Here is a 17,277-nt window from a genome sequence, read left to right on the forward strand (position 1 = left end):
AGTTTGATAAATGAATATTTTGGCAGAAATTTAGAACAGAATTTCAGAAGTTGAAAGACCTGGCTCATTATATTAAGTTCACCAATAAATATGAACACAGTTGAATTTGGTGATGGGATTTGGCTACAGTTAGGAATTGGAGGCCCTGAAGTCACAGGCAGAATATCTTACTTGAATATTATATCCATGTGGGGAACAGATTGTCCATAGCTATTAATATGTTGGAATGGGGCTTAGGAAATGAAGTCAGGGAGGGAAACAGAAGGTTTGGAAGGCTTAGGTAAAGCTTACTGCTGGTATTCTGAGTGGAAGGTAAGTAATTAGGATAAAGCTAGAAAATATGGCATATTGGTTTCTTAGCATCCTGTCTTTCCTTTCATTGTAGGGGACTTGTGGGGCCCGTTGATTCTTTGTGTGTCACTTGCATTGTAAGTATGCTTCCTTCCTCATTTGAGCTACCTTTTTTAATGGAGTTCCAGAATTAAGTAAAAAATTGACTAGGCCTTTAGGACCCCTTTTATTTTTTTATTGAGAAAAGATAAGAGCTGTACTATATACTATCCTGGAACTTTCTGTGTAGCTCAGGCTGGCCTCAAACTTGTGCTTCTCCTGCTCTGACTCCTGAGTTCTAGTGTTTCAAGTATGCACCACTACACCATAACTTTTAAAATTTAAATTTATCATATGCTTATTTAGATCATAATGTAGTATTTAGTAATCATTTCAAGGAAACTGATTCTGTGCTTTGAAATGATAGGTGTTAAGAGCTCTTGAAAAAATATATGTTGATAAGTTTTAAAAGATTAACCTTAGAGCTTATGTAGTTTGACTACACTTATTTGCAGAGACAACTGTAGGCCTAAAATGAACTCAGGCGACATGTCTAGTGATAGACAAGCATCAGTGTTGGGTCCCCTGCCTCCCAGATTGGTTAATATTCTATCCACCCAACCATACTCAAGTGATAGGGATTCCAGACAACAGAGAGTGCCAGCACGCTCTTTGCACCTGACACTTAGGATTTGGAGTAGAATATACACAGCCATAGAACATAAACTCCTCATGTACTAGCAGGCAGCATAACCAGATAAGACAATATATAACTTCTTTATCCTATGTAATATGAGGTTATGGACTTTTAAAAAGACTATTTCCACTATTGAGCATATGCTCAAACCTTAATGCAAGAATTACAAATTCATAGCTGAACATGATGCCTATAATCCTGACACTCAAGAAGCTGAGGCAAGAAAATGGCAGTTTGGAAGCCTAGCCTAGGCCACACAACTAGAGCATGTTTAAAAAACAAGCAAGCAAACAGACCATCATTCAGATTTGTGAGCAGCTAGAAAAGTAACCTAAGCCCGCAGGGTACTGATCTGATAACTGGAAAGCCCTTACTGCCCTGCCAGCTACACCTGATGCTATTGTTGGAATGGAGGGCAGGTGTGAGAAAAATCTCACTTTTCACATAAATGCAGGTCCCTTTTTGTTTTGCTTGGGAATGTAACCTAGGGCCTCATACATGCTACATAGACACATTACCACTGAGCTAATCCTCACCAGACAAGTACATTCTTTTCTCTTAGCTCAAGAATTTTCTGACTCCATCTTCCCAGTGTTGGGATTATGATACACACCACCAAAACCATCTTCAGAAATGCATAGTCTTAGGTGAAACACTCCAACCTAAAAAGACTGTCAAAGTTAAAGCTATTTTACCTGTTTTATGAACAACAACAAAATTAATGCTTGTGAGCTATGTTTGGCCCTTAAGTTCAATAACTTATGGTTGGACAAAGCGGCTTTTAGTAAGCCAGTTAAACATTCTAGAAAGGTCAAAGTACAGCACTCCTTATAGTCCTCAGGCATTTGGATTTTTAAATAAGGAAACATTGCCAGATTCTGTTAGTGTTTTCCTTATACAAAGTATATATTACAGTACAGATGAAGTACTGATGTTCAAATGAGATAGACTACAGCAATCTGGTGAAAATGCATGCCTTTGTTGCTTTGTATAAAAAATTATGTAATTTTCATGCTGTTTTCTTAGGATGCTACAGAAAAGTTCTGTAGATGGGAAGAACGATAGCGGAAGCCCAGAGTTTGCAGAAGTGTTCGTTATCATCTGGTTTGGAGCAGTTACCATCACATTAAATTCCAAACTTCTTGGTGGAAACATGTGGGTATCCTGTGAACTGTTTTCCTGTTTGCTAGGTAGCACATGGTAGATTTTAGAAAGACAGTACTGTTTCACTTTTTTTTTTTAAGAAAAATTGACTTAAGAACCAAATAAAAAGTTCCCTTAAAACCTAATTGAAATAAGTTTTGAAGTTCACTGATAAACTTCAAATTTTCTCTTTAAATTTTGAACTTGTAGGCAAAATTATTCTAAGAAGAGACATACTTTTGGGGGTGGGGTGGGGAACCAATGGTACAACACATTCTCAAATTGATCTCTAAACTAGAATAGATTTAGAGGGTCAATGGGATACCTCTAGGAATTAGAGTAGATTATTTATATTAGAAAATTGACTCTTAAGGGGCCTAAGATGGGAACAGGAAGAGTATAGAGAAAGTGAAAGTATATGATACAGGAGACTAGGGTAAAGGTATAGATAGGACAGCAGGAAGGGGGCAGTAGTGCATAAAGTGTAAGACATCTGTACAATAAGCTATCTTGATACTACTCAACAACACTTATGATTATGGATGTGTGTTTGTAGTTCTTTTTTTCAGAGTCTCTGTGTATTAGGATACTGTGTACTTCCTTTGAACATTGCAATGCTGATCTGCCGCCTCCTGCTTTTGGTAGGGCAGGGACCAATAAACTTCCTGATTCGACTTTTTGTCGTGTTGGCGATGTTCGCTTGGTCTGTGATAGGTGAGTAACAGAACAAAAGCAACCAAGATGAAACCATGGGTTAAAGATAAAGAGCCGATTATGAACAATGAAATTTTGCTGTGTATGGATATAAAATCCTCTGTTCTAAGTTAAATATTAAATATAAGGCTGTCCATGTTTTGTGAGCTGGCTATCTGAACTTCTAAGCTACTTTGGAGACTAAGGTAAGAAGATTACAAGTTCAAGGCCAACCTGGACACTTAGCAAAACCCTGTCTTAAAAGGAAAATTTTACAACAAGGCTGGGAATATAGTGGTCTTCATAGTACAGCTCTTTCTTAGCATTCGTGGGCCCTGGCCTAAACCTCTGTACCAAAGAATAAAACAAAATAAACACGAGGATGTATATAAGCACATTTTTGAGACAGAATCTCTGTCACTCAGATTGGCCTTGAACTCATGATCTTCCTGCCTTTGCCTCCCAATTTGTTGGGATTACTGCACCACTCTGTCCAGCATATGGGGTATTCTTAATGAGTAAGAAGATGAGCAGGCTTTTATTGGCTGGATAGAACGATAGCACTTTAAAGAGAGCTGATAGGTTGCAGGCTTGTAGTCCGAGTGGAGAGGTCGCAGCAGGAGCATTATGAGTTCAAAGTCAACTTTGGCTACATGGTATGTTTAAAGCCAGTGGATGAAGCATCAAGACCGTGTTTGAAAAAGGAATGCCAATATCGGCAGTAATAAACAGTCCCTTCTCCCCAACTAACTCACAACAACAAAAGAAGCAGTATGAGACATTTAGCATAGGAACAATTGACCTTACTCCTATTTAAACCTGCTAAGCATCATTCACTGTCTTTGTAGAATAGGTTAAGAAACTGCTTAAGAAGGATTAGTTTCCAAAGTAGCCAAAACCTTTTGAAGCATTGGTATATGAAAGAAGATGCCTTAGGCTGTTGAAGATGACAGATAAGTGAACTCTGCTTATATGTGTTGTTACAGATGGAACCTAGGACCTTGTCCATGCTAAGCAAGTGCTCTACCACCGAGCCACATGCTCTGAGGAGCCACAAATAAAACTGAACATTTAATGTACTTCTATGATCTAAATTATGCCAATCACACTGCAGTTCAGTAAATATTAGTAGTTCGGATAAGATGACTATACTAACTATTCCTTTTTGTTTTCTTTAGCATCTACAGCATTCCTTGCTGACTGCCAGCCTCCAAACCGAAAAGCCCTGGCAGTGTATCCCGTCTTTTTATTCTACTTTGTTGTCAGTTGGATGATACTCACATTCACTCCATAAATCCGGATACACACATTCAATACCAATGAACTGCAAGCCCACCTGAGAAAGATAATGGTTACCAAGACAACTTCCCCTACTCTCGTTCAATTGTTGGGGTATTAAAGGGGAGCCACATACCACTGTTGTCATTTATATAGAAACTGATATTCGCAAGGCTGTCCTTTTCCTCTTAATATTACTATTTTCAAATACTTGTACATACCATGCATAGTAATGCCTCCTTAAGGCATGATGAAGCTATTTGTGTGACAACCAGTGACTTGAGCAAGCGGATCCACTCTACAAATTACAAAAGAGTTGGTGACCATCTTCAGCTTGGAGAATATTTGTTCAGGTGCAGCTCTTAAACACATTGCCTTATGACTATTAGAATATGCCTCTTTTCATAAATAACATTCTGTATCCCATTTATTTCTTTTCACCCCAAACTGGAAGAGTAACAACAAGGTTAGGAACAGGGTTTTGTAGATAATGGGAAGAAAAAATATGTTAACCAATTTTCGGATTTTGATCAGAGGTACTGCTTTATACTTGGTTTTTTCATTTGTTTTAAGCAAATAACATCTAAGAATCAACTTTAAAAGTATTTTGTTATGGTAGTACCTTTAGTCATGTAACAGTACCTCCAATAACATTCTAGTTTTTAATCTTTCATACAATGACAGCAGTCAAACATGCAACTTCTCTTTGACTGGCGTTCTTGATGGTTTAATGTTTGAGCTTTTTCTAAGTGGTAGAAGACCTCAATCTAGGTTTATGGTTTTGTAATGCATATTGTGTATGACACCTTCCTTTAAAGGCATATGGCTTATATATTGGATATCTAAAAACCTATTTTGTATGACCCAGCCTCAGACTAGAAAGGAAAGCTACATCAGAAGCATGCATTTAACCAAGTGGACATAGAGATCTAGTGTTCTGAAGGCTGGATAATGGAAGGATGCTTACACACATGATGAAGGGTTAGTTACGTTTACAGCCGCTGCCTTTCCATAGTGGGCTCAGCACGGTTTGTTTGTTTGTTTGTTTTCATTATATATTATGGAGGGGTTTTTTTTTTTTTGGAGTTAGAAGGCTAAGGAATAGCAATTTGTTTTGTGTGTTTTAGATTTTTTTGTAAAGGTAATTAGCTTCCCTTTAGATATGTACATTTTGCACATGTGCATCTATCTATACTCTCAGATATTTATGCACAAGAGTGAAGGCTTTTCAGGGAACAAAACATCTAAGGCAGGCTGATTTTCAGCTAAAGAGGACTCCTGTAAGATAGTAAGAACTGATACCTTCTGTATGGTTCACACTAAACGCTAATTGATGACTAGGAGTCAGAAGACATTCGTTGTAAATATGCAGTAACCTGTAAAGATAGCAATTTCTTATTCCACGTGTTTTATCCTAGAATTTAAATATTTATTGATTTTTGTATTTAAAGACTACCTTCATATAAATATATGATTCTAAAACCATAATTTTTCTCCTTCTCAGAGTAACCAAGTGAGCGACACTAGGCCAAATGGGTTCATGGGATGAGTTACAAAGCATTACTGAGTTTATCCTCTGTCCCGACGTCTAATTGTTTAGGAGTATATATTTGAGTTCATTGTAATTTATCTTTTAAATTACAAACTGTGAACATAAATCTGTGCTTCAATCTTAAAAACTTTAAAACTAACCCTAGTATTTGAAATTTGTCATAAAATAGCATTTCTTTCTAGTATCTGAGAATTTTAAACATCCCATTCAAATATATTTCCTAAGTTGTTTTGTAATCTGCCCAAGTAATTATAATAATGAAATAATCATACTTCTCAAATTTAGTCTTTGCTGGATTTTACTCAGGTGAACCATTTACTCTGAAATTCCTTAGGCCACAAACCCTAAGGGTTTTGGAGGGTTAAACACATTGGATATGAGGCAGCTTGATGCCTGTGTGTTAATCTGTTGCTCTTGGGTGAGTTAATGAATGGTTTTTCTACAGTTTAAAATGGGAATGTAGGACCGAGACTGTAGTTCAGTGATAGAGCATTAGCCTGGCATGCACAGTACTCTGGGCTCAATCGTTGCCATTGCCAAAAAAGGTGGATAAACTGGAGGCCTAATTACTTTTTCCTGGAATTAAATGATTAAAGGATATAAATATTTTTAATATATGCAAACGATCTGTTGCTTTCTGTGACAAGTGACATTCTGACTCTGGAAGTTGTAATATAGCTTTTCCTGTTTTGCTGCAAAGGCGCATGGTTGATTGTAGAAATGAGAACTGGAAGGGCAGAAGCATCCAGGAAAGGAACTCCTGTTCTAAGATGGCAAAGTTTCATGCTTCTGGTGATTTTCAAGCTTTTGAGTATCCCTGCAGGATGTACATGGGTATCATTGCCAACTTGGATGATCACCTGCTGCTTCTACACCTGAGACCATGACACTGGTTTACATGTCTTAGTTATAGGAAGAGTAAAGACTTGATTTTATTGGGGTTCAGATTACAAAACTGTAATGATGACAATGTATTTGAATGTTCTATGTTTCTTAAAAGTCATCGAATACTGAGGGTTTGTGTGTGTGTGCGTTTTGTTTGGTCTTGGCTTCAAAGTTATGTAAGTTGAATTTGATCTTTTCATTATGGGATCTTTCTTTAGTTGGTCAAAGTTCATAGCATGAAACTGATAAGCATTTCACTGTTGACTCTGTCTTTTATAAATAGTACCCTCAAAAATGTGATTAGAAGGCTAATAGGCCTATGCTTAGAGATATAATATAATCTGTTGACTTACTACATTTGAGCTGCCTGCTTATTTCTGGAGATGAAAATGAAAATTTGTTAGTTGATATTTCTGGGTATCACCAAGTCGTGCTAGTATGGTTTGAGCACTGAAGTGATCCCTGACTAAACTGTCAGTTTCTACGATGGATGGAAGTAACTATGAATGTTGAATGAAGCCACATATGTACATTAGAGATACTTCTCTAGATTGTGTGTGACAGGGAGAGTAATTTATGATTATTAATAACAATTATTGGACATTTAATGTACACCAATTTACTATTCTAAGTTTAAAAGGATTTTTGGAAAAACTTTATTAAAGCATACTTTACCGTGAAAATCCGTCCTTTTAAAGTGTACAATTCAGCAGTCCTTACTATCTTCACAGAATTACCCAACCATCATCACTGTCTAATTTGAGAATGTCTGTCTTTATCACTCTGCAGAGAAAGAAGTCACTCCAGTTCTTAATTCACCTTTAGTTCCCATCAACTACTAGTCTACTCTTATCTGTCTGGCCAGGCACTATTCTTAAGCTTGCTGTCTCCTCCACTCTTCAACATGAAGTGCTATAATTCTCATTTTACAGTAGAAAATTTAGGCACAGAAATGTAACTGCCCAAGGTCATGTATTAATGCATGCAAGTGAATTGATGGTAAGAACGCATTAGATGAAATGCAGTATGTATTGCACTGTTAGGCACACAGAAGGAACATTTCCTTCCCAGGGTATGTCCCCTCTTACTGACCTTAGAACTGACTGGAGGTAGATATGTCTTGTTTTTTTTCCTCAGAGTAATGAACTCTGGCATTTGAGCACACAAAGCAGGCAGACTTAGAAAGACATAGGTTTGCTGCCCATACTCCTTGAACCCCTTTCCTCTTTTCGCACACACATGATCTATTTTTCTTTAAGCTTGAAGAATTAAACTACTACTGAAAATTTTTTCCATTTCACATATACCACATAGGGTACTGAGTCTATTTGTAAGACTTAAGATTAAAGTCATTCAAGAACTGAATGCCTTTCTATTTGGATAGATGTGAGAATAAAGATTTTTGCCTTAATAAAGCTTGTTCATTTCTGGTCTTCTTTGGTACTCTGCTTTAATCCTGATCTTTATTATGAACAATAAACCTGTGCAAAGAAACCTGTAAAATGGTTTGTGGATGTTATATGTGCCAATGAGTACATTAGAAAGGGGTGCGTTTGTGTCTGCCTTTGTACTGCAGGCACAAATATGCACTACATTCATGGTAGGTGATAGATGTCAAATGTGTAGAATTGTGTGGAAGAAGTGTAAAAGGAAAACCAAATTTACTGAGCAAATATGGTATGCCAAGCTCTGTATTGATCTTTAATACATTGTATCTCCTCTGTTCACAACATTTTTGTAATCAAATGCAGTGTCAAGCCCATAAGAACAACTGAGACATCAAAGAGTGAAGAAACATTTCTTGTAGCAAATAGTGATTGGAAACTAAGGTTGTATACAGGTAGAGTTCACTGTGCTGGGAAGTAGAGTGCCTTCAGTCGAGTATCTTGCTGAAAGTGGCTTTAAAGCAATATATGAGGAAATGGAGATTAATTGGAATAAAAGGACAGTAGGGGTCGGGAGGGGGTTCCTGTGTTTATAATTTGGAAGCCTGGAACCTAGAAGACTGCATGCTTCTGAGAACAACTGAGGAGGTGCTGCCTCTGGCTATCAAAGTGGTACTTTGGACGAGTGCAGATACAAACCTGCAGGGTAGGATAGTCCTAGCTTACAGGTGTCTGTTGAGGGACATGGTATCTGGACCGTCTTGATGAGAGCAATTGCTAAAGGGCAAGAGTGGAGAACTAGAAATATAAATGATAAATGAAATTTAAAGTATGGGTTTCCTGTATTCGTCTATTTCCCTAAGGATATTACCATCTTACAGTGCTGTGGGTCACACCCAGGGCTTTGCGCATGCTCGCAAGTGCTATACCGCTGAGTTACATCCCCAGTCCTTGGCTTTCTGAGGCAGGATCTTACCATATAACAGACTAGCATTCTTTGGCCTCCTGAGTATTGGGATTGCAAGGCATGTACACCACAAAGTTCAACTCATAAGGAGGATGTTCTGATTCAAGCTGTTGCCTATAGTAAAAGACAGGTCAATAGATACAATTAAGTATATTGTTGACTCTTAAAAGTCACGATGGCTGGAGCCCAGAGAGGAGACACTTTTGTTATTAATTGTAAAAGTATCCCATGAAACTAGGTATTCTGCAATCTCTGGAAAGAAGAAAGCCTTATGGTGACAATGGAGAGACTGTGCTGCACATTTCATGTATGCTTTCATGGAGCACTGCATATTAGGCCAAAAATACAATACAATTACTATATGACTTCATTTCTGGGTATATACATGTAGTCATGAGTAGCTCACATACATGATTATAGCACTGCTCTCCATATACCCAAGTTATAGAATCAACCTAGGAGCATATCAATGCATGAATGGAATGGAGACAACTGGAAATCCTATTTAACAAAATAATTCAGGTGAAAAAAGATATAACTCATCTTCTCTCTCACTTATGAGCCCTAGAATTCTTTATAGATAGATAAAACCATTTATGAATATGAAAAAAATGAAGGCAGAAAGACGAGACTAAGGGAAGGGAGGAGACCAGCAGGAAGAGAGAAGTGGGGGAAGGTTTAAAGGAAGGAACGGGAGAGGGTGCACATGATACACTTGAAAGAAATTGTCTCTATGAAACCCAACACTTCGTACAATGAATATACACCTATAAAATACTGAAGAAAAAACATGTCATTAAACAAGTGTGGGGCTATACACCTGTAATGCTAGCTAGGTACTGGGGAAGCTGAGGCAGAAGGATCACATTAGTATGAGGCTAGCCTGGGCTACAAAGCAAAACCCTATGTATAAACAAATTAACCCTTGCATTTCACAATACATTTATTGAAGCATCGTATTTTCCTGATAGTTTTTCACCTTTAATGCTTTTATATATTGTTAAAATGTATTTGTAAAGGACTTATAGTAAATTATTTTTTGTCAGATTTGCAAGAATTGTGCTATTGCGGTATTGATATCTTTGGATTTTTTTCCCCTTGTAAGTTAAGATTTGACATATACCCAGTAATTTTGGAAAGTATTCTGAACATTTTAAATAAAATTATTTCCTCTTTAAACTTTAAGGAGAGTGTTTGTGGGTTTTGTTTGGGCAGGTAGGTTCTGACCGGCAAGTGGGCTGCAGTCTCCGGGACCATTGTTTTCAACAGCAGCAAAGTTCATAGCTGCCCAGGTTGGCGCCACCCAGTGGCCAATGTGAGACTTTGCAGTGTTCTTTTCTTTCCAATCGTGCCAGACAACAAAAGGCAAGTAACACATGTTCTTTCATATGTGAAAACTCAAAAAGTACACTTGAAATATTACTAACGACTGAAATGGTACAGGGTAGGGTAAAGACGGAGAAATAGACGTTGAATTGGTTAGCATATATTGTATGCATGGCAACATCACATTCAACCCACCATAGTATTTTTAATATTAGTCTTAATAGGTATTAAATGAAAAAAAAATCTGTTTGTCGTAGTTTGAGTCAAATCCATGCACATTCTGCCTGAAGCATATAAGTAAGGGTCCATGACCACCTTTAAAGATCTCCCCTTGAGCTTCCTGACATGTTCTTTTCAGGAGTACTTGGGCTGCTTCAGCCAGAATGCAGGGACCTCGGGAAGCTTGTTCTGCCATCTTTAGATGTCATGAAACCGCTCACATTTTAGCTAAGTCACATGAGGACAAAGTGAGGTAAAAATGCCACTGGCACTTGTGGGGCCATGGCAGTTCCATCTGGAGATGAATTCGTTTCTTCCTCCAGGGTTTTCCTTTGCATCCTAAGGGATAAGGGTGCTGCTCCTGGCACTGATGCACAGGGCTGCATGGGATCTGGGGTACCAGGGAATGAGAAAGCAAAAAGAAGAAAACAAGAGAAGTGATTAGAAAACGTTCACACTCCCTTTAGCGCATTAAGAAACCCCCCTTTTCAGCTCCTCGTATGGGAATCAGAGGGCTTCACCAGGCAGCCTCTACTACTGATGCTACCTTTAGATGTGGCACCCAACTGAATCCGAGCTGAATTCAGAGCACGGCCCTGGAAAGAGTAGACTCTCCAGTGGTGAGTTCTTTGAATTCCAGTCCTTCCTAATCCTCCCACTACTCTGCTTTTCCAGAATCTTCAAATCTCTGAGATTTCAGAACTGCACTCAGTGAGACAGCAGACTGGGATTCCTGACTGTTATTGTTACATTTATTTATTTATGTTTGTTTATTTTTAAAGATTCATTTATTTTTTGAGTACACTGTAGCTGTCTTCAGACACACAGAAGAGAGCATCAGACCCCATTTACAGATGGTTGTGAGCCACCCTGTAGGTGCTGGGAATTAGAGTCAGGACCTCTGGAAGAGCAGTCAGTGCTCTTAACGACTGAACCATCTCTCCAGATCCCTATTGTTGCATTTATTGATTGAATGATTTGCTGGGAATACCAGGGATTGAACTAGGACCTTCTGCACACTAGGCCAGCTTCTGTACTATAGAATACCGCCCCCACCACCTACCATATTACTGTCATTTCAAAAAAAAAGGATTATTAAGGATTACTCAGTGGTGGAGTGCTCACTAAGCTCATGTAAGTCCCTGGGCTTCATTTCCAGTACCACAAACAAACAAACAAACAAACAAACAAACACTCCTGAAGATTATTGGCAGTTGGGCTGGAGTTGGCTCAGTGGTTAAGAGCACTGATTGCTCTTCCAGAGGTCCTGAGTTCAATTCCCGACCACGTGGTGGCTCACAACCATCTGTAATGGGGTCTGGTGTGTCTGAAGACAGTTACAGTGTGCTCGTATACATAAAATAAATAAATCTTAAAAAAAGATTATTGGCGGTCATCTGAGAAGCAAACACAGCAGTGGTCTCATGGTCACAAGCACAGCCTTTTTCTGTTACTGACAATATGTCATCTGGATTATTTCCTGAACACCTAGTCATGTTCCCTTGGCAAATCTCTAGGATAGTTCAATGCAGAGATGAGTGAGCTATGAACACAAGGTTGTTAAAACTCTGAGGGCAAGACGCTTGTCTTTCACCTCTTTTTAAAACTAAGCCATTCTGGATTCAACTGAACTCCTGGGAAGAAGCTCAATATATCCCTCTAGATGCATAGAGGTGCAGCTCTGGTTAAGGGAAGTTAACAGCTGCCAATGCTCTATTAATCACCAGGTCTATTTTGAACTCATGGAAGCTCACTGGTGTGCCGTTGCATTTTTAAAATGTGTTTCTAAGGGTAGGTTGGTGAGATGGTTCAGTGGGTAAAGTTATCTGATGTCCAAGCCTCAAATTTGATCCCTGGGCCCCACATGATAGAGGGAGACAACTGATTCCTGAAAGTTATCATCTGACCTCCACATGCTGGACATGGCACATGCATCCCACACAAATACATGTGCATACCAACAAAATAAATGTAAAAATAAATTTAAGTTAGGAGCGAAAAATGGGGGGGGAGGATCAGAGAACTTGGAGGGGTAAAAATTGTGTGTGTGTGTGTGTGTGTGTGTGTGTGTATACAGGTAGCTGAGAGTTCTACATCCAGATCCACAGAGAGCAAAGCCCATCCCGCAGAGGCACACTTCCCCCAACAAGGCCCCATTTCCAATAATATCAGTCCCTACGAGTTTATGGGGGCCATTTTCCTTTGGATCACCATACTTCTTTTGAGTCATACTTTTCATACATATGAAAACAACTGCAAATGGGTACAAGCATTCTGGAAATGGGAAATAGAGCTACCTGAAGACTCAGCTATACCACTCTTGGGCATTTACCCAAAAGATGCCTCACCATGCCACACGGGCACATGCTCCACTATGTTCATTGTGGCCTTATCTGTGATAGTCAGAAGCTGGAAACAACCCAGATGTTCCAAAATAGAAGAATGGATACAGAAAATGTGGTGGGCTGGGGATTTAGCTCAGTGGTAGAGTGCTTGCCTAGCAAGCGCAAGGCCCTGGGTTCAGTCCACAGCTCCGAGATTAAAGCAAAAGAAAATGTGGTACATTTGCACAATGGAACACTATTCAGCTATTAAGAACGAGGGCATCCTGAATTTTGCAGGCAAATGGATGGAATGAGAAAATATCATCCTGAGACCCAAAAGGACATGCACTGTATGCATCCACTAATAAGTGGACATTAGCCAAAAAATGTACAGAATACCCAGGATATAGTCCACAGAACTCAAGAAGGTTAAGAAGCAGAAGGGCCCAAGTGAGGATGGAGGGAGGGAGGGAAAAGAAAGCAATGGGGGAGGGGTCAGAGGGAGGGAGGGACCAGGGTGAGAGAGGGAGGAGCAAGGGAACATGATCAGATATTAGGAGAGACAGGGAGAGAAGCCTTGAGGGCAGCAGAATGAACAAAATATGCAACCTCGGGGAGGGTGGGAGGTGTGGGGACCCTCTAGAATGTACCAGGGACCCTGGAGGTGAGAGACTCTCAGGACTCAAAGGGGGCACCTTAGATGAAAGGCCCTACAGTGGGGAGAGGGAACTTGTAGAGGCCACCTCCGGTAGAAACACGGGGCATCAAGTGAGGGATGAAGTTGCCATTCCAGAGTCAAAAACTCTGACCCAGAACTGTTCCTGTCTAAAAGAACTGCAGGGACCAAAATGGAGAAGAGACTGGGGGAAGGCGGTCCAGTGACCTGCCCAACTTGGGATCCATCTCAAGGGGAGACTCTAAGGCCTGACACTATTACTGATGTGTCCTTACAGACAGGAGCCTAGCATGGCTGTCTTCCAAGAGTCCCAACAAGCAGCTGACTGAGACAATATACTCACACCCGAATACACCCAACCAACGGACTGAAGTCGGAGACCCCTGTGGTTGAATTAGGGAAAGGCTGGAAGAAACTGAGGAGGGCGACTCCATAGGCGACCACTAACCTGGACCCCTGCGATCTCTCAGACACATTTATTGTATTTACATTTTGGAGCCATCTCCTCCATTTTACACAGTAATGGTAAGAGAGAGCTACCCGGAAGTGGGCTGTTATAATACTGAACAACTAAAATTAACGAGAATAGCCTAGGAATTAGGCAGTTGGCAGAAGCTGGGATGATGAATGGTTATATTTTCATGAACATATTGTGTAGTAGCAGTCTGAGCTTTGAGGAGACTGCCAATAAGGGTACAAATATAAGGGGAAGACTAGTTGTTGGAAAGCAAAGAATGCTGTGCTACTTAGTGCCCGAAAGTTTAACAATATCGTTAGCTGAAACTTTTTGAAAAGTAGGAACTGTGTCTGACGAGATGGGTGATCCAGCTAGAGAAATGTCTGCCAACTGTGGACAAGACGCTGCCTGGTTTCTTCTCACTGCGGATAGCAAACTGTGCAAGGACAGAGAGAACATGAATGGAGGACCGTTAACCTGGGGGTCTAGATACACTGGCCCTGAAGATTCATTCCTAGATCCTTCACGTGGTGAACAGTGCTAAAATAAGCAATGGCTTTGAAACAAACATCAGATCCAGAGCACTCTCAGGAAGGTGTGGTCTAACACTAAAGCCAAAGGTCTCACTGTAAAATCTTTACCACTAAAACCATAAGCGGATCCAAGGTTGTGACTCTAAGACTCAAGTCATTCAGGTACTTAAGAAGCTTAAGGGTACTTATTCCTCAGCGGTCTCTGTGAAAGCCCCAGGCTAGAAGGGACTTAGCTCAAAGATATTTTTTCTGCCAAGCTTTGGTGTAATGGGAAAACCTTAATGTGATTCACAGAGTTTTCAAGACAACTATTCTTAGAAAATTGTTCCAGCATAGACTAAAGCGGATAGAGACTCTATAAAACAAGAGACCTTGGGCTGCTCTAACTGGTGAGACTAGAGCTGACATAACTGCGTGCTGCTGCACACACTGATGCCCTCTCGCTTGGAAAGGAAAGATGAGCCAGGGGATGTACCCGAGAGCCCAGGGGCCAGAATTAGGAGCCATGGCTAATTATTTCCAGGCCGGAAGAGAAGCACAACCTGATCCAGGACCTCTCCATATTTCCCCAGGGAGTGTTCAGAATCATTTCTGCAACAGTGGCTCCTTTTAAAAAGTACTTTATTATGTTCATGTGTGAATATGCTTGCCGCATATGTCTGGGTGTCCACAGAAGACAGAGGAGGCATCAGATCCTCCAGAATTGGACTCATGGGCAGTTCAAAGCCATCTGATGTGAGTGGTGGAGTGAAGTCAGGTACTCCGCAAGGGCAACAGTAGCTCTTGTTTCCAGCCACACACTGGCTTTTTTTTTTTTTTTTTTTGCCTGACCCATCATTTGGGGATAGTCAAGGTGAAGTCCATGGTTTTATACATTCTAGGTAACTGAACTATATCCCCAGTCCTTTTTCTAAGGCAAGATCTCACCATATAATTCTGGTTGACCTTTAACTCAAGGCCATCCTCCCTGATGCTGGGATTACAGGTGTGTTCCTCTATGCCAAGCTCCCCATCCCCTTTTGGTTCAATAATATCCCATGAAGTTATTCTCTTCCCACTTTCCCATGCTGGGCATGGCTTGGAGCCAGTAAATTGTTCATAGGTCATCAGGTTGAGATTTCTATTAACAGATATTTTATAGAACATTCTATCCTAAAACAAAAAGTATATACCTTCTTCTCCAGCTCCTCATGGTACTTTTCTCCAAAATTGACCATATAATTGGTCAAAAAAAGCGGGCCTCAACAGGTACAGAAAGATAGAAATAATTCCATGCGTGCTATCAGACCACCACGGCCTAAAGCTGGTCTTCAATAACAATAAGGGAAGAACGCTCACATATACGTGGAAGTTGAACAATGCTCTACTCAATGATCAAGGAAGAAATAAAGAAAGAAATTAAAAAAAGAATTAAATTCTTAGAATTTAATGAAAATGAAGGTACAACATACCCAAACATATGGGACACAATGAAAGCTGTGCTAAGAGGAAAACTCATAGCTCTGAGTGCCTGCAGAAAGAAACAGGAGAGAGCATATGTCACCAGCTTGACAGCACACCTAAAAGCTCTAGAACAAAAAGAAGCAAATACACCCAGGAGGAATAGAAGGCAGGAAATAATCAAACTCAGAGCTGAAATCAACCAAGTAGAAACAAAAAGGACCATAGAAAGAATCAACAGAACCAAAAGTTGGTTCTTTGAGAAAATCAACAAGATAGATAAACCCTTAGCCAGACTAAGGAGAGGACACAGAGAGTGTGTCCACATTAACCAAATCAGAAATGAAAGGAGACATAACTGCAGATTCAGAGAAATTCAAAATCATCATATTTATTATAAAGCCTATATTCAACAAAACTTGAAAATCTACAGGAAATGGACAATTTCTAGACAGATACCAGGTACCGGGTTAAATCAGGAACAGATAAACCAGCTAAACAAACCCGCTCCTAACAAAATTAGAAGTCATTAAAGTTCTCCCAACCAAAAAAAGAGCCCAGGTCCAGACGGGTTTAGTACGCAGAATTCTATCAGACCTTCTAGAAGACCTCCTTCCAATACTATCAAACTATTCAACAAAATTGAAACAGATGGAGCACTACTGAATTCCTTCTATAGGCCACAATTACTCTTTTATACCAAAAAACCACACAAAGACCCAACAAAGAAAGAGAACTTCAGACCAATTTCCTTATGAATATCAACCTTAAAATACTCAATAAAATTCTGGCAAATCAAATCCAGACACATCAAAACAATCATCCATCATGATCAAGTAGGCTTCATCCCAGGCATGCAGGGATGGTTTAATATAGGGAAAACCATCAACGTGATCCATTATATAAACAAACTGAAAGAACAAAACCACATGATCATTTCATTAGATGCTGAGAAAGCATTTGACAAAATTCAACACCCCTTCATGATAAAAGTCCTGGAAAGAATAGAAATTCAAGGCCCATACCTAAACATAGTAAAAGCCATATACAGCAAACAAGTTGCTAACATTAAACTAAATGGAGAGAAACTTGAAGCAATCCCACTAAAATCAGGGACTAGACAAGGCTGCCCACTCTCTCCCTACTTATTCAATATAGTTCTTGAAGTTCTAGCCAGAGCAATCAGACAACAAAAGGAGATCAAGGGGATACAGATTGGAAAAGAAGAAGTCAAAATATCACTATCTACAGATGATATGATAGTATATTTAAGTGATCCCAAAAGTTCCACCAGAGAACTACTAAAGCTGATAAACAACTTCAGCAAAGTGGCTGGGTATAAAATTAACTCAAATAAATCAGTAGCCTTCCT

The 17,277-nt window shown here is 39.6% G+C and overlaps 1 protein-coding gene across 1 annotated transcript in view; it reads left to right on the forward strand.

Annotated features, from left to right (window-relative positions):
* Positions 1 to 8,077, forward strand: part of Yipf6 (Yip1 domain family member 6) — a 13,831-nt gene extending 5,754 nt beyond the window's left edge. Inside the window, exons 4-7 of the mRNA XM_032889763.1 lie at positions 386 to 428; positions 2,054 to 2,182; positions 2,727 to 2,884; positions 4,042 to 8,077. Of these exons, the coding sequence (XP_032745654.1) occupies positions 386 to 428; positions 2,054 to 2,182; positions 2,727 to 2,884; positions 4,042 to 4,157 (446 nt within the window). The 3' untranslated portion in view covers positions 4,158 to 8,077. The remainder of the gene's footprint in view (positions 1 to 385; positions 429 to 2,053; positions 2,183 to 2,726; positions 2,885 to 4,041) is intronic.
* Positions 8,078 to 17,277: the final 9,200 nt, after the last annotated feature.

Source organism: Rattus rattus, chromosome X (assembly GCF_011064425.1).
Source record: "Rattus rattus isolate New Zealand chromosome X, Rrattus_CSIRO_v1, whole genome shotgun sequence".
NCBI classification, from domain to species: domain Eukaryota; kingdom Metazoa; phylum Chordata; class Mammalia; order Rodentia; family Muridae; genus Rattus; species Rattus rattus.